The 19,005-nt window shown below is 39.4% G+C and overlaps 1 protein-coding gene across 3 annotated transcripts in view; it reads right to left on the bottom strand.

Moving 5' to 3' along the window:
• LOC149571360 (AAR2 protein family) overlaps positions 1–19,005 on the bottom strand; it is a 308,404-nt gene that overhangs the window by 113,932 nt on the left and 175,467 nt on the right. For all 3 annotated transcript variants that reach the window (XM_089812903.1, XM_089812904.1, XM_089812902.1), the window contains exons 8-9: positions 7,604–7,696; positions 7,421–7,492 (exon numbers count right to left, since the gene is read on the bottom strand). In XM_089812903.1, the coding sequence (XP_089669029.1) occupies positions 7,421–7,492; positions 7,604–7,696 (165 nt within the window). The remainder of the gene's footprint in view (positions 1–7,420; positions 7,493–7,603; positions 7,697–19,005) is intronic.

Genomic DNA, 19,005 nt, shown 5'->3' on the forward strand with positions numbered 1-19,005 from the left:
AGCTCTTGAAAATAGGAGAGCGCCCAACCACCATAGTGGGGGTGGTAGCATAGCAGGAACACTCCGTACAGCAAGAACTCCAACTCGGAATACAGATAGACTTTTGATGCCTATTTTTGTGGGAAATAATGCTGAAGAAGAAGTGGCTCGACCCGCAACTCCAACCGTGTTACCTGATAATATTATAGCTATATATGATGAGTGGGATGTACTTCGAAATCCAATTAAACAAAATTTAACTTTTAATCAATATATGAACCAAAAGAGGGAAGTTGAGAGACCTCAACATGATAGAAGGCCTAGGATGCAAAGCAGAGATCTTAAACATGCCATGAACAAATTAACACTTCCCACTTTTGATGGCAGCAGTAAAACTACAGCCAGGGCATGTATTCATAAATTGGACACCTACCTAACACTCAAGCCCATGACAGAAACCGAAGCTATCAGATTTGCCACTATGCATCTTGAAGGGGTAGCCTATGATTGGTGGCACCATGGACTTGTTACCCAGGATCACGGACTCATTACTTCATACGAGGTTTTCAGCTCAAAGCTGATTACCCGTTTTGACAAAAAAGATATCAAGGTCTACTACCGAGATTTGGCCCAATTGTGGCAGAGCGGGACTTTGGACCACTTTATAGATGAGTTTCAGCGGATATCAGTGATGGTACCAGATATGTCCGAGCAGCGCAAGGTGATGTTATTCACTGAAGGATTACAGGACAGATTTAGAGGTTTGGTCAAAGTCCTAAAACCAAACACCTTGGATGATGCCATTAAGATTGCTCACGACTTGGACACGCCTATCTCATTGTCCCAACCTCCTAAGAAATCCTATAAGGGATCCAGTTCTTTTAAGGGAAATAAAAAACAGCAAAAAACAAACACCCCCAAATTGGATTTTGAGACACGCAATGAATTTAGGAGGAAGAAATTATGTTTTACTTGCAGGGAGCCTTGGACTCCTGATCACAAATGCTTGGGTAAAGGCAAAATCCACTACGTTGAGGTCCATTCTGAGGAGGAGAAAGGGGTAGAAGAGCCACGTGATGAGGAGATTAGTGTGGACAGCAAGGAGGAGGAGGAAGTTGAGGGGCAGGCCGGTAAAGATAAAAAGAAACAAACCCCTACTGAACAGCCTCCCGTTTTAGCTACCCTTTCGAGTGATCTAGCATGTCATCCTTTCAGGGTGAAAGGGGTTGTTAGAGGCCAGCATATTATTTGCCTTTTAGATACAAGAGCCTCACATAATTTTATCAGTACACAAATGGTATCTAGAAGGGGATTACAGACAATACCCGAGTTTGATGTTAAGGTAGCTGGTGGAGAAGTTTTGAGATGCACAGAGAAGGTAGTTGGACTCCAGATTCAATTTGATGGTTATCTTCTAGAGTCTGATTTTTATGTGGTTGATCTGGACAGACTAGATGCTATTTTGGGAAGACAATGGTTGAGTACACTCCGTCGGTATACATTTGATCATGAGACTATGCAGCTGGAGTTTTTACAGGATGATAGATTGGTGATCCTCAGAGCTATTTCTAATAGTAGTCCCAGGATGATTTCAGCTCACAGGATGGAGGCTATTTTAAGACACGAGGATATAGAGTGGGCTACTCAGTGTTTCATCTCGTCCAAGGAGACACAGGGTACAGGACAGCATTATCACTGTAACATACAATCAGATATAGATTAGCACAGGAGAGTGTTTGAGGATATTCCTCCTGGGGTCCCTCCAGATAGGGGATTTGAGCATATTATTGAGCTTGAGGAGGGAGCTAAACCTGTTATCACTACACCTTATCGTCATCCCAGGCATTACAAGGAGGAAATAGAGAAGACGATAAAGGAGCTTTTGGATATGGGGCATATTAGGACCAGCTCGAGTCCCTTTGCATCTTCGGTAGTATTGGTTAAGAAGAAGGATGGCACCCTCCGAATGTGCATAGATTATCGCGCATTGAATAAGAGGACTATCAAGAACAGGTACCCGATTCCCCGCATTGATGAGTTGTTGGATGAGCTTCATGGGGCAGTTTATTTCTCTAAGATAGATCTTCACTCAGGGTACCATCAGATACGGGTCCGGAGAGAAGATGTGCATAAGACAGCCTTCAGATGCCATTACGGACATTACGAGTTCTTGGTGATGCCATTTGGACTCACTAATGCACCAGCCACTTTCCAGTCTTGCATGAACCATATTTTTAAAAAACAGTTAAGGAAGTGTGTTTTGGTATTCTTTGATGACATATTAATTTACAGTAGAACTTGGGAGGAACATTTACAGCATCTGGATGAGGTTCTCAGTATCTTAGCGGAGAACTTTTTATTCGCAAAAGAATCTAAGTGCGAATTTGGGTTGACTGAGATTCTTTACTTGGGTCATGTAATTGGAGTGGAGAGAGTTAAGGTGCACCAAGAGAAAATCAGAGCAATTTTGGATTGGTCACCACCGAAGGATGTTTCAGAATTACGAGGTTTCCTTGGTCTATGTTCCTATTATCGGCGGTTTGCCAAGGGTTTTTCACAAGTAGCTGCACCCCTCACTAATTTGACACGGAAAGGGGCTTTTTCTTGGACAGAGGACGCCATGGTAGCATTTGATAAGCTAAAACAGGTGATGAGCTCATGCCCAGTGCTAGCGCTTCCTGATTTCTCTAAGCCCTTTGTTTTAGAGTGTGATGCATCGAGAAGTGGAATATGGGTTGTTTTGATGCAGAACCGTCACCCTATTGCTTTTGCGAGCAAAAAACTGCGGGGCAGCGAGGTATTATATTCCACATATGATAAGGAGATGCTGGCCATAATGCATGCGCTAGCAAAATTCAGACAGTACTTGGTAGGAAGTAAATTTACAGTTAAAACTGATCATAATAGCTTACATTACTTCCTAGAACAGAAGGAACTAAATGAGAGATAGCAGAAATGGGTCAGCAAGATACAAGCATATGATTTTGACATTGAATATGTCAAGGGGAAAAATAATGATGTTGCTGATGCTCTATCTCGTAGACCCCCAGTACTGGATTGTTACATCACTTTTGAAATTTCAGCGGATTGGAGATCACAGCTTCTAGTGGAGTATTCCAAAAATGCACACGCATGTCAGATTTTGGATGGCATACTTCAAGATGAGCAGTACAAGGTATTGAATGATATTATATACTATAAGGATAGAATCTACCTAGTACCCAATTCTAAACTTAAGAAAGACATTATGCGCGCTACACATGATGCACCGACAACAGGGCACCCTGGGTTTTTCAAACTTACAGGCAAATTAGAGAGAGATTCTCTTGGAAGGGCTTTAAGGATGATGTGTTATAGCATATTAGAGAGTGCCAGACTTGTCAGCAAAACAAGTCTGAACAGTTTTTTCCAGCAGGATTACTTCAACCCCTCCCTATTCCAGCTCAAAGATGGGAGAGCCTTTCAATGGATTTCATCACCGGGTTGCCGAGGGTCCAAGGCAGGGATTGCATCTTTGTAGTGGTGGACAGGTTGACCAAGTATGCACATTTCTTCGCGATATCTGTAGATTGGTCGGCTTCCCAGGTAGCTGAATTGTTTTTTCGAGAGATTTTTAGACCCCATGGATTACCTAAAACCATTGTAAGTGATAGAGACAGTAGGTTTCTCAGTACTTTTTGGCAGGAGATTTTCAGATTGACTGGTACAGAATTGACTCCTAGCACAAGTTATCATCCACAGACTGATGGCCAGACCGAGATAGTGAACAAGTGGGTGGAAGGTTACTTGAGGAACTACATTGCAGGTCAGCAAAGAGCGTGGGTCAAGTGGTTGTACTTGGGGGAGTACTGTTATAACTCTAGCTATCATATGTCTATTCAGATGACTCCTTTCCGTGCACTCTACGGCTATGAGCCTCTTTCCTTTATTGATTTGGCTTTGTCAGACAATAGAGCACCATTAGCTAAAGATTGGATCGAAGAACAGCAGGATATCCTTAGAGCTCTCAGGGATAATATTCAGCAGGCGCAGCATCAGAAGAAGTTGTACACTGACCGACATCGCACAAAGCGGAGTTTTGAGGTTCGAGATAGAGTTTTTCTTCGGCTACAGTCTTATAGACAGAGCTCATTGAAGAAAAGCGGGGCCAACAAAACTTAAGCCTAGATTTTATGGACCTTATTGTATCACCAGGAGGATAGAGGAGGTCGCGTATGAGCTGGAGTTACCTGATGACAACCGGATCCACAACATCTTTCATGTCTCGTGCCTCAGGAAGGCAGTGGGCCAGCAGATTGTGCCATCGGAGAGCTTACCTCCACTTGATGAAGCGGGTAAACTTGTTTTGGTACCAGAGGAGGTGATTGAGACCAGAGAGAGGAAGATACACAACAGGACTGTCAGAGAATATTTGATCAGGTGGAAAGACTTGCCTTATGAGGATGCCACTTGGGAAGGTGAGTCCATTTTGCAGCACCCAGCATTGAGATTGCTTGAGCGCAAGCAATCCCGGGAAGGGAGGACTGTCATGTCCCCTTCTCAATTTTAGTTTTGAGCGACAGAATTAATCTATCTCCACATCCGGATAGATTAATATCGACTTCAGGCAGGATGCTATCCAGTCACAAAAGGGGAATTTAATTTAATATATTTTAGGACTTTATTAAAGATGCAGGGTTAAGTCACTTTAATGTTTTAAAGTTATTTACTTTATAAATAGTTTTAAGTGACTACAGCACGAAAATGACTTTTAATCCCACATTCTTTGCACGTGGTACCTTTCCCTCATTCCGAGGTTATAAATGCACGAGTTTGCATTGGGATTTACATAGAAGAATTTATGAATTAAGCTATTCTGAGTCCTGTTTGCTTCAATGTGACTGGTCTGAGACGTTGAGGACGAAACCCCTCAAGTCTGGTAACACTAAGGAGCTGGACGATACCCCAAGCTTCCTTAAATTCTCAGTTCAAGAATTGGGCAGAAATCGGCAATTAAAAAAGTTGAGTATCAAACAAGAATCCGGTATGAAGCACACGGTTTAATCTTGGTATTTACTTACCTATTGGTCTGCATTTTCGTTATAGCTATTTCCCCCCAACTTTGCTTCAGAAAAAACAGTGAACAGGAGGATGTAGCAAGGTTATATCAGACACAGCGGTGCCATTTCGAGTCTCAGGTGTAGCATTCATAGCTCAGCCAGTCGTAATATGTGAAAGGGAAAATGTTCACGTGGAGTAAAGAAACAGACGGGGGTCGGGTTATCGGTTACCGAGATTGCAGCAGTCACATCCCAAACAGGTTTCCGAATGGAATGAGATTATGGTTGCTGGCGGATGCTGAGTCATTGTATAACCCCGATTTAATAGACGTCTTTCTCTTGGATGGGTCGTGAGTCACAACTCGCGTGAAGAAATCCGCAGGGTTTTCTTTGTTTACCAGTCGTGTGAACACGGGATGAAGCTACAGGATTGATGTCTTCCTTTCACGCATCTTCAGCAGCAGTATAGCAAGGTGCTTCCGTAGGGCAAACAGGAGGGAGTCTGAGTCGATCTGTGCACTCGGGCTAGTTACAACACTGATCACAGGAGGAGTCGGGTAGTAGGGAAGCAGAATTTTGTATGTAACAGGACCCAGCTCGACCTGCTGGCTTTGTCTAATTGGTATTCTCCAGCAAGACGGGTCTGTAGCAAATTTTCCTTGGCTCCATTTTGATTGAATGATATGCTCTGACTGTTAGTTTCATTAATCTCTTATAAATGCTGAGTTGGACTTATACTGTAATCTCCTTAAGGAATCTACTGGTCTCCATAACTGATATTGTATTTTCGGGTGGATGTTCAGATCAGTATTTGAGTATTGTTCATGACAGTCATTGAATTTCATTGTCATAATGCTGTAGGAGCAGTTATACATATTGGATAATTATTTGACATATTGTCTCTCTCTCATTATTCCTTAATGGTACGGATGTTTTGAATACATTGGTAAATTTAGCAAATTTGGAGTTACTGCAAGAGTCTGTGAACTGTTTGTTATAATTACCACCATCAGTACTTTACAACTTTGCCAAATTTTAAAGATCAGAATGCCACAGAGCTTATCAGTTCCGCTGTAGGAATTTAATTCTTATCATTAAATCCTGCTCTGGAAAGGAGACATTACAATTTTTTGTATTTGGAGGACTCAGCAATTGGCATGCCTTCCTAAGAAAATAGGCAATTCAAAACTGACCATCAAATAAGCTTCATGGTTTTCAGCGACATAATTGACTGTCAGATTTGTCACAGCAACAAATTTGCTCACCAAATTTTTCATGCTGACACTTCTGCTCTCCCCATTTGCTATGGTCATAAATTTCTCATATCATTGTTTTCCAGAGTTACATAGAACAAAAAGCTTTTTGAGTTCTATGCCATTCTCAGATCCCACAAAGCTTGCAGAGGAAGAGCTTCGCAGTAAGCTCTACATGAACTGACTAATGAAAATTATATGATCAAAAGCTGCAAAGCCACCACTAACATTAATAAGTTATCTAAAGATATATAATGAAATATGGAAAAATAGAAACACTTCCCCAACAATTTTCCAAGAGCATTGTAAATAATATGGACACTCAAAAATACAAGACAATATTGCCAAGAAGAGGTTATTCTAATAATACATAACAAATCTCATGTTTTTGTGTAATATTGAAAATATAACCTTGATGTGGATGTCCAAGTAACTCAAAATGCATAAGGATCCTCAACATAAAAAATTTCAATGAATAAAGTATAAGATAAACACCAATTTAAACATGAATGCTATGTCAGCACATAAGTATTGTCAAATCTAGTTAGTAAAACTCCCAGCATTAATCAATGTCATTTCAATTTGAAAAATGTCTGCCAGATCTGACTTGAACTCTTTTTTGAAGTGAAATACGTGATCCTAAGACTATAAAAAATAAATCAAGAATAAGAATCATCTATTGCAAATAATCTGCAATAATTGCTTCCATGGCTACAACAATTCACCATCAAAGCCATGAATGTGTTTTAGGCTTCTTTGCTTCTATGGTGTAGATTCTATTAAGATCGGTGAAACTCAACTGACATGCCTTCTTACATTAGAATTTCCTAATACAAATTGAGTCACAGCCTGGCTACAGATGTATGTTAGTGTAAAAGTTGGATTGTCTACATTATTTTGGAGTACTGGCAATAAGTGCCAAATTTAAAATATAAGGCATTCTAAATTCTTTTTATGTGAATCACTATGATCTGCATAAAGGGATGTGATTTTTCTATTTTTCTTCAAAATATAAATTTCTTTTAGACCTTATAACTTTGCAAGGCCTTCTACAAATTGGAATGATATAGACAGACATTTTTGGGAACTGCTAATTCAAATAAACCAATCAACAAGCCTGCTTTGTATACCAAAAAAGAAGATACTTACTGCTTCTTCGCAACTCAAAAGAAGGCACACAATAGCTTTCCATTGGCCAAAAGATTCAAGTGATTGACCCATCTGAATTGCTCAATAGGCAAAGAAAATCATTGTCAATTAAAAAATTCTTCAAGTGACAAAAAAAAAACAGAAGAGTAACACATTAGACAGATCACTCAAAAACATACATACCAAGAAAGCTATGAAGGCAAATTGAAGTTCTCCAAGAAGCAAATCTTCACACCCTCCATATTTCTGTTCCAAAAGTGCATCCAAGAGTTCTGTCTGCAAAATAAAAAAAAGAAATTATAAACAGAATGGACATGTACCCATACAAATAGTTAATTCTCAAGGCAAAACACTGTCAACCTTCACCTAGTGAGTCATTGTTGAATCCACATATCCCATGGTAATGAATGTTGTATATGTCATCTCTAGTCACGTCTTTGTATAATCAACAAAAGGAGCTTCCCAATGAATCAAGCAAGGGAAATATCAGAGCTTGGACGACCCAAGATATGTCAAGAATTGCTAAGCCATTGGAGTGCACAAGATACTATTTCAAGCATTCGGCAAGTGCTTTTATCCGATAAGATGGAAAGTATGAAAAATTATTTTAAAATGGTCTTGGGGAGCATTATCATATGTTGGTCAAAAGGGTTGCAGCCTGCACGCATGCACCATAAGCCATTCAGCCCAGATTTTCAAAAAATGGAAAAATATCCAATAAAGTTCCAAGCATAGTTCAAAAACTTGGACTCAGCAATAACTCAGAAGGGGAAAAAAAATTTAAAAAAATCATCAAGCATTTTAAAATACAGAGTTTTTTAAATATTCATCAGAAAAGCACATAATACTAACTTGTTGAGCATATTACTAATTTCCATCTTATATAAATCAAAGATTATATTTTAACATATATCATGAACCAGAAAAGCAAGTTCAATCTCTGATTGCCCTCTATCAAATATGATTACAAATTTGAGGGAATCCTTGGATAATGTAGATTTTACAAAATATTTGAAAAGGGGTTCTCACAGCTTTCAGAACCCTTTACAAACCTGGGAAAAAAGGGCTCTCCCTTGGTCAGAATCAACTCAGTAAATGTTTTATAGCCTCGAGCAGGTAATGAGCACTTGTCTAGTAGTGTCACTTCCAAATCTCTCCCAACCTTTTGTGCTTGAATGTGATCCTTTGGGAGAGGGAATTAGAGAAGCGCTTTGTTAGAATATTGATCATTGACGCCATAATATAATCAGATATGATGCAGAGGCAGAAAATGTTGTTCTGAAAATGCAGATTAAACTGAGCTGATAGGAGTTGTTTGATACTTAATGTTTTGTCTACAGAGACAGATTTGTTGTGATTGATAAAAGCTCCACCTATATGAATTCATTGTTCTACAGAATGTACATTCAGTGATCATAACTATCTTATCTTCCAATGTACATTCAGAAAAATAGATGGAGACAAATAGATTTGGTCGAATGTGATGTTAAAGCCATGGATGAGGTTTTTTTCGGTTTCATCAAATGACACGGTTGTTGTGATCCTGAGTTCATACTATTTCAGGAGTTTGATAAAATTGTGCATATCCTTCTTAAAAGAAGACATTGTTTTGATTCTCTTTGCAGTAAGAGTATTTTGTGAAGATGGATGTTCTCCGTCATCTTATATCTCAGAATGCACACATTTTATTACTGCAGACCTGGTAATATCTGTATTTGATCAGATAAGTATAAAGACTGTATGTTTCAATCTGGTAATTAATCTGCACAAATCACTGAAATGAAATGGCTATTATTTTTTAATTTGGCTATTTTAATAAATTCTTTTGTTATCATAGGAGACATGTAGCTTTAAGCTTTTTTTATTGTTATCATTGATATCAAGGATATACAAATTTCTTCTTCACTCAAAGTGATTGATTAGTTACTTGAGGTGGTTGGAGGTTAGATGGAAGCTTGAAACTTCCTAACCAAATCCATCTTCCCAGTCAGTTATACACTTATATTGCCAATAGAAGAAGATTGAATCCATTTAATATTGCATCCAATAGCAAACGATGTTAGTGGAAGTGGAGTGGTATCCTGAATACGAAAGATTATACAAAACCAATAAAATTATAAAACTGTTGTCTGGTTGAGTTTGTATCACAGATATGTATCACTCTTGAGAGCTATCGTTAACCAGAAAAATATGTTGCAGAGATGCAATCAATTAAATTTGTGTGCACATGTGTGAGGGATTCTGGGAAGAACTTCAGAAAGTTGAGTGAAACCTAAATTGAGAGAGATAGTCAGAGTATCAAACAGCAAGAATGTTTCTCAGCATATGTTGTTTGAACAGCAGTACAGTATCTCTGCAAATTTAAAAATTTTGTTACGGAAGTCTGATGTTGCAAAAAGTAGTATTTCCTATTTTAAATCAGTGATGGTTTGTTTTATTTGTGATTTCCTTAAGGTTGGTACCTCGAAGATTCTGAGTGGAGATCAGATCATATAAAGTTGGTGACATTAAAATAAGGTTTCAGTGCTTCCTTATGGTCTTAGTTACCAGATTCGTGCCCTAGAGGCTGGATACGTCTGGATTCTTCCCAAAAACCAAAAAAAAAAAATTGAATTTTTTTCTGATTTTTTTCTTATAATTATAATGGATTTGATCTATAGATTCATACTATGAAATGATTTAGAATCATAGATTCATACTTTGAAATGATTTAGTTTAAGAATTATGTATATTTCTCTAATCTTTTAGTATATATAATGCATAAATATATATATATATATATATATATATATATATATATATATATATATATACACAAGTCCTCCACAAATCGTAATTGGGAAAAAAAATTACAAATCCACGGATCTGATTCACGTACCCGAATTAGATTCATTTCACGAATCAGTAACTAAGCTTATGTTGGTGCCCTAAAATATTTGTAATAAAATTAATTGCGAGGGTGAATTAGGACAGTAGATCCTAGCAGAATTTCTCACGATGGCTTTTTCAATCTTTGGCTTTCATGCAACTCTTGTGCATTGTCTTCGCTCTATGGTTGCATCTCTCTTGTGTTTCAGTTCTGATTTCATTCAGTTTTTAGATTGAAGATTCAAAAAGCTCATTAAAAGTTTAGATTGTGAAGGATCAAAAGGTTATATCTACATCTAATTCACCCCTCCCTCTCAGTAGTCGAATTGTGTTCTACACACTTTTGCCAAATAAGCATTCCATAGCTTATGGGATCATGAACTTCAGAGAGGTTGACAAGAATTATTTAACTTATGACAAAGAGATGCTCACTATAATGCACACCTTAGCTATTAAAGTAAGAAACTAAGAGAGTAGAAATGATTGATATATTGTTGAATGAAGGAGTGGTCCTAAATAGGCAATATACAAAAAGTTAGGACAGTTAATCAGTTTCATAGCCATTGAAACCAAGCGCAGTATTTATTACACTAAAGCTAAACCTATCAAATAATGTAATATTTGCCACCATTCCAGCCCTTGTTACATTAAAATGAACAAGAGTTAAAGATTGAAAGGGTTTTGAATCCAACCCTTCTAGAGACTCTAATGAAGGGCCTTTGTCAATCCTCCTTGCAATAGAGCCTACAACCAAAGTTGAAAATATTCTTGTTGGCAACTTATCATCAAGGGCCAAAAACAGGCAAAAAATCTAAGATTAATTGAGAAATTATAAGCAAAAAAATTGGCAACTTAAAAAATTCCTTAAATTTAATAAGAAATACATTTTTTCATGAAATTCAATGAGGAGATGTATCTAATGAGTCAGAAAATGAGTAAACAAAACAAACAAGTTGAGTCTACATATATTGTAATGCAAATGTAAGACCCCTCCTCTAATGCCTTACTGTAAATCTTAAATGTTACAAATATCACCTTCGATGGAGGGTTAGGAATGGTCAAGGGTGTAAGATGGGATGTTTTGTTAAGGAAAAGATTTGACCTACCATGAGAAATGGGATGTGAATCATTATGTTCTCCATGCATCTTATGAAAGTATGATGGTAAAAACATTCTAAGGTTTGTATATGTCACAACTGGCATTCCCTTATCAATTAATGAACCATGACATACTAGTTGAGGTTGATCTAGATTTTTACTTATATTTATGATAGATATCCTATTTGGTTATAATTGGTTGATATGTCTAGAATTTATTTTTAACAAAGGCTTGAGATGTCGTTGTATTAGTCCAGACCTATGTCGATGGTTTCATAGTATTTCATGCTTTGCTAGGGATGATTGATTCAGATGGTTTTTATGCAGCATCATTCAACATTTACCCCTTGGAGAATCATTAGGAATTGTTGATGGAGTTTGCATTAGGTTGGAGAAGCATTTACGTGGTAAAATTAAGGTGTGATGTTGATGGGCAGCTTCTTCAACTAAGAGCTTTCTTGCTCTTCCCAGGCTACTCCTAGCCCACTTAGGGTTTTCTCTCCTGACCCTAACCTAGAGGATCCCTCTACAATCCCCTTTCTCCAAGAAACTCTCCCAACAATTCAAGTTTCAACACTATTCCTCCCAATCACCAAATATGCATTCTTTGACCTAGAATGCCAAAACTTCACCATATGCACCAAGTGGCTGAAAATCGAGGTTGAACCTTCCGACTCAGGTCCTTCACCCATCTCCCTTCATTTTGCATCATTCTTTTGAGTTTCTCACTCACAAATCACCAAATTGCCTACTTAGTCCTTGTAGCCCTAAGAGCCCCTACTAGCTCTCCTAAAAACAAGGAAAGTGCAATAACTCACAAACACCCTTAATAAGGCCCCTTGGTGTACTCAGGACTTTTGTTCCCTATGACCTAACCTTGAAGATTTTTTAGGTCTTGAGCTCCAGGATTGGTCATACAGTACGGAATCAGGAAACCCTCTTTTTAAGGCTTTCAAACGCAATGTTTATGTTTTCTTCACCATAGGTGTCAAACTCCATCTCCAACCTCCTCCTTTGACTTTTAATCCCTTCATACATTGCTCCTACATTGCCAACTGAAGATTGACCCATGCCAATCTTTTGTTCACCACAAAACTTCATTACAAGCATTTCCTTGCACCTTGCCAAGCTTGCTTGCTTGCCTAGGGCTCGCTTGTAAAACAAGCATTTGGCCTCCCACAAACCCCAAAAACCATATTTACACTATATACAAAGGCTATTGCTTGGTCTCCAAGAGCCATGGTATTTTGACCAAGGACACTCAAGCCATAGCCACTTTCATGCTTGCACTACAAAATTGGACAGCAAGATTCCTAAACCAAAACAATTTTGTAAACCCTATCAAATGCTTACTTGAAATCAAAACAAATGCACACAAATTCAAAACATGATCACAAGATTCTATTCCATCAAAAACAGTAGTTCATTCAATCCAAACGCTCTATTCAATCTCCAAAACCCACGTTCCAGTTCACAGCATTGCTCTGTTACAAGTGTTGTCTGTACCCCCAACTATCCAACCCTTGGAAATGAGTTGGAAAAGTCTTAATTAGACTTCATGCTCCATTTTGGCCTTCAGTTCGAACCATAACTACTCAATTCATTTTCTTTTCCAAAACTGCATAAAAAGAAGTCAAACAATTTTGCAAAATTGAAAAGTTGTCAATGCAACTTTTTGACAACTTTTGCAATTTTGCTCATTAGACCTCCAAACTTGGCCAATCTGCTCCCAAACCTCCTAAAATGACCTTGGTACACCTAAGGAGCCTTCTAACACACTCCTTGCCCCTTCTTGAAGCATTTTACCACATTTTGCCACCTAGAGCAACTTTTGTGCAATCTTCCCTATCACGACCTAATTGACAAGATTTGCCTCCCATTCCACATCTTACCTATTCAAACCACCTAAACTCACCAATGGACTTTATAACTAGTCCTTATTACCCTAATGGTTGGTTAGACCATCTACAAACCAGAATTTGGATTAGGGTTTTACCTTACCCCCTAGGTGCTCTTGCACCTTTCTCCCCCTGCAAGAAGAAGCCTAAGGTACTGTTGGAGATAAGAACTCCTTGTTGATGCTACGCTTCTTGAAATCACTCTCAGCAACCCAAGTTGGTTAGCCTCAAGTAAATCCATCCATTTCACTAAATGTTCCTTGTAGACTTTGTTTCTTGTGCTCTTCTTCACCCTAGAATCCAGAATTTGTTCAACCTGTGGTTGCTTCTTTTCACGTACCTTCAGGTTTGATACATCCTTGTTCAGCTCTTCTTGATACTCTATGTCGTCCATCTTAGGACCTTTATATGGTACTAGGTCTTTAACATTGAAAATTGGAGAGAGAGCCATGTCCTTTGGTAAGTCTATCTTGTAGGCATTAGGTCCATACTTCTCAAGGATTTTGCATGGCCCAATCCTCCTCATCTGCAACTTGCTAGGGATTCCTTTTTGTAACTTGGCCTTGTTCAGATACACCATCACCAAGTCTCCCATTTGAAATTGCAACTCTCTTCTCCCCTCATCCTTCTTCTCCTTCAATTTACGATTTGCTTCCATCAAAGTTTGCTTCACTTGATCATGCACCTCCATTGATTGAACAAAGTCATCAGCTTGCCCACGGATCATATCATGTGAAGGTAGGTCCCTTAACTCCATTATGCCTCTTGAGTGAGAGCCATACACTACTTGAAAAGGACTTAACCTTGTTGTCCTATTTTTGCTATCATTATATGCAAATTCAGCTTGGGGAATGACTTGCTCCCAACTTTTCCCATACTCTTTAGTGAGGCACCTTAATAGGTTGCCCAATACCCTGTTGATCACCTCTATCTGACCATCAGTTTGAGGAATGTAAGCAGAGCTATGTGCTAGGTTTTATCCAAGCCTCTTCCATAGGGTCTTCCAAAAGTGCCCCATAAACTTGACGTCTCTGTCAGCCACTATGCTCCTTGGCAAGCCACGTATCCTAACCACCTCCCTGAAGAATGCATTGGCAACATTACTTGCATCATGTGTGGTCTTGCATGGTATGAAGTGGCTCATTTTACTGAACCTGTTTGCTATGACAAAAACACTATCCATCCCTGTCCTAGTCCTTGGTAAGCCCACTATGAAGTCCATGCTGGTGCATTCCAAAGGCCTATTTGGGAGGGGGAGAGGTTGGTAGAGCCCTACATTTGATGAAGTCCCCTTTGCCTTTTGACATATACTACACTGCTCCACATACCTCCTGACATATCTTTGCATTTTGGACCAATAATAGAATCTTTCCACAAGTTCCAAAGTCTTGTTCAGACCAAAGTGCCCACTCATGCTCCCATTGTGCTTCTCTTGTATGAGATTTTCCCTCATGGATCCTCTTGGGATGCACAACTATTGACCTTTGAACAATAGTCCATTCTGCAAGGTGCACTCAGCAAAATCACTATGGAAATGATTAGCAAAATCTATACATACCTTGTAAGCCTCTAAGAAATCAGTGTCTTCCTCATATAGATCTTTGAATCCATCCAAGCCAATCCTCTGCAACTTGACTTCTTGCACTATTAGCAACCTCCTACTCAAAACATCTACCACCTTATCGTTTGACCCCTTCTTATGCTTGATAGTGAAAGTGTAGGACTGCAAGAACTCCATCCACTTGATGTGTCTCAAACTTAACTTCTCTTGTGAGATAATGAAACTCAAAGCTTGGTTGTCTGTGAAGACGACAAACTCCTTAGGCAATAAGTAGTGCCTCCACTTCTTGAGGGCTTGAACAAGTGCATAGAGCTCTAAGTCATATGCTGAGTACCTTGTCTTGGTTTCATTAAGCCTCTCACTAAAAAATGCTACTGGTCCGCCCTCCTGGCTCAAAACTGCCCCAACTACTATGTTGCTAGCATCGCACTCCACCACAAATGGTTTCTCAAAACTAGGTAGAACCAAGATAGGTTGGGTTGCTATCTCTTTCTTCAATCTGTCAAAACTTTGATCTACAAGCTTGGACCACATGAATTTGGTTTTCACGCCCCCTTTAACGGTATCCATCATAGGTACACAAATCTCACTAAACCTTCTTACAAACTTCCTATAAAATTGTGCCAATCCATGAAAAATCTTGACCTAAGTAGCAGATCTAGGGGTAGGCTAACTCAAAATTGCCTCCACCTAGTCCTTGTCCATCTTGAGACTTCCTTGGGATACTACAAACCCCAAATACACTAGTTCCTCTTTCATGAACTCACTCTTTTCCAAGTTCACTATCAACTTCTCCTCTTGGAGCTTCCTCGACACCAACTCTAGGTGTTTCACATGTTCCTCCTTGGTCTTACTGAAGATGAGGATGTCATCTAGATATACAACAACAAATACACCTATGTAGTCTTTCAAGACCTCATTCATGACTCTCGTGAAGGTACTTGGTGCATTGGTAAGGCCAAATGACATTACCAACCACTCATAGAGGCCCTCAGTAGTCTTAAAGGCAAACTTCCATTCATCCCCTTCTTTCATCCTAATCTAATAGTATCCACTTTTAAGATCAACTTTGGAGAAGTACCTAGCTCCACCTAGACAGTCCATTAAATCCTCTATCCTAGGAATAGGAAATTTGTACCTAATTGTGATTCTATTAATTGCTCTAGAATCACTACACATTCTCCACTTACCTCCCTTCTTGGGTGCTAATACCATTGGTACGGCACATGGACCGATGCTCTTCCTAATCAACCCCTGATCAAGCAGCTCTTGAACTTGTCTTGTAATCTCCTTGTCCTACTATGGAGTCATCTTGTATGTAGCTTTGTTTGGCAGTGATGCTCCTGGTATGAAGTCAATTTAATGACTTATGGCCCTCTTAGGTGGTAGGGTCGATGGTGCTCCATCACAGATGATATCTTTATACTGATCCAATAACTCTTGCACTTTTGCAGGTATAGGTGTGGATGAAGATGACTTCTTCGCCTTAGGTTTTAACATAATGGCATATCCTGCTCCTTCACCCTCCTTCAAGTCCTTGAGAAACTCTTTCCCACTCATGAGCAATGTTTTAGCAATAGTCTTTTCCACCTTGTCTTCTTCCACTCTAGATTGGATCCTATAAGTGCCTCCATCCTTCTTGAAGGAATACTTGTTCTCCTTCCCATGATGCACTGCCTCTCTATCATAGTGCCAAGGTCTTCCCAACAGCAGGTGACAAGCATCCATGAGAAGCACATCACACAAGATCTTGTCCTGATACTTGCTAATGGTGATATCTGCCCAAACTTGTTCATTTACTAGGATATTCTGCCCCTTATTCAACCAAGTGGCCCTATAAGGACACACATGCGAAATCTTGGTCAAACCAAGCTTTTGTATTGCCTCCTCTAACAAGACATTATCAATAGACCCTGAGTCTATAATCACTTTGCATACCTTGCCTAGTATTTTGCATGTTGTTCTAAACAACGCTCTTCTCTGCTTTGGCTCATCTTTGACTCGGTCCTTAACCAATACTCTCCTCAACATGAGGTTCTCCCCTTTCTCAACATCAAGGTCCACTTCTCCTACCTTTTGATTGTCTTCTTCTTGGACCTATGTGATTTTCTTCTCTCCATAGGAAGATGCTACCTTTTTTGGACATATGTAAGCAGGGTGTCCCAACTTGCCATAGTTATAACACTTCATATTACTGAAGTGTGAACCACTACTACTGTTTCCATATCTGCCTCTGCCACCATTCTTGGATCCTCTGCCTCTACTAGAGCCTCCCCTCTGACTGGTCTCAATGGCCTGCTCATTCCACTTAGAGTCTCCATAGCTCCTCTCTTCATTATTCCTACCACTAGAACCTTCTCTTGGACCACCTCTAAAGTCTTTACCTCAGCCCCTGTTCTTGGAACTTGAGTCCCCTTACTTCCTTAGTTTCTCTTCCACCTATATAGCCATTTGAAAACAACTTTGTAGAGTGGTGAGGCTAAACAGGCTCAACTCATCTTGGATAGATCATTTAAGGCCATTTAGGTATCTAGCCACCTTGATGCTCTCTACTTCTTGTACCCTTGATCTTAAGGCCAATTTTTGAAACTCTCAATATAGGTAGCCACATCAAGATCCTTCTACCTGAGATTCAACCTCTACTTATGATTATTTCATAGTCTTATGGTAGGTAGGTTTCTTTTATCTTTGTCACCGTAGCCTTCCAATTAGCTATAGGTTTCTTCCCTTCACTCTTTCTTTCCTCTTGCACAAACTTCCACCCTATCAAACCTTGACCTTTCAATCTAGACATTGCAAATCTCTCCTTTTGGACCTCTGTTGTCCCTTCATATTCAAAGTAGTTCTCAATGCTCTCAAGCCATTTGAGGACTACCTCTGCATCCATCTTGCCATCAAATAGGGAAACATTATCTAGGCTCTTTCCTCCAAATGCCTTCAGGGCTTTGAGCAATGATTCTTGCTCACCAAGTGGAGGATCTAGTTTAGGTATCTCATCCTCCAAACTCACCTTTTCCTTACACTTGCCAAAGTCTTCATCTTCCTTAGCTTGGGTTGCATCCTCTATCTCTTTCAATTTATCTTTGACCTCTTCTAGGGCCTCATCAAGAACCCGTCTTCTCTTCTAGGAGCTTCTTTTGCTCATCTACCTGCTTTCCTACTCTGCATTGGTAACCATGTTTGTAGACACACTTGCCTCAATGGAATACCACAAGCCCAATCTTATGGCTCTAATACCACTCCGATCAGCAACTTCTTCAACTAAGAACTTTCTTGCTCTTCCCAAGCTACTCATAACCCACTTAGGGTTTTCTCACCTAACCTAACCTAGAGGATCCCTCTAAAATCCACTTTCATCAAGAAACTTTGCCAACAATTCAAGTTTCAACACTATTCCTCCCAATCACCAAATATGCATTCTTTGACCTGGAATGCCAAAACCTCACATATGCACCAAGTGGCCCAAAATCAAGGTTGAACCTTCCTATTGAGGTTCTTCACCCATCTCCCTTCATTTTGCATCATTCTTTTGAGCTTCTCACTCACAAATCACCAAATTGCCTAGCTAGTCCTTGTAGCCCTAAGAGCCCCTATTAGCCCTCCTAGAAACAAGGAAAGTGCAATAACTCACAAAAACCCTTAATAAGGCCCCTTGGTGTATTCAAGACTTTTGTTCCCTATGACCTGACCTTGAAGATTTTTCAGGTCTTGGGCTCTAGGATTGACCATATAGTATGGCTTCAGAAAGCCCTCTTTTTAAGGATTTCAAATGTAATGTTTATGTTTTCTTCACCACAAGCGTCAAACTCCATCTCCAACTTCCTTCTTTGAGTTTTGATCCCTTCATACACTACTACAATACCAAATCAAAATTGACCAATGCCAATCTTGTTTTCACCACAAAACTCCATTACAAGCATTTCCTTGCATCGTGCCAAGCTTGCTTGCTTGCCTAGGGCTCTCTTGTAAAAACAGCATTTGGCCTCCCACAAACCCTAAAAACCATATTTACACTATATACAGAGGCTATTGCTTGGTCTCCAAGAGCCATGGTATTTTGACCAACGCACTCAAGCCATAGCCACTTTCATGCTTGCACTACAAAACTTGACAGCAAGATTCCTAAACCAAAACAATTTTGTAAACCCTATCAAATGCTT

Source organism: Cupressus sempervirens, chromosome 2 (assembly GCF_028749045.1).
Source record: "Cupressus sempervirens isolate cs-2001-9-10 chromosome 2, ASM2874904v1, whole genome shotgun sequence".
Taxonomy (NCBI): domain Eukaryota; kingdom Viridiplantae; phylum Streptophyta; class Pinopsida; order Cupressales; family Cupressaceae; genus Cupressus; species Cupressus sempervirens.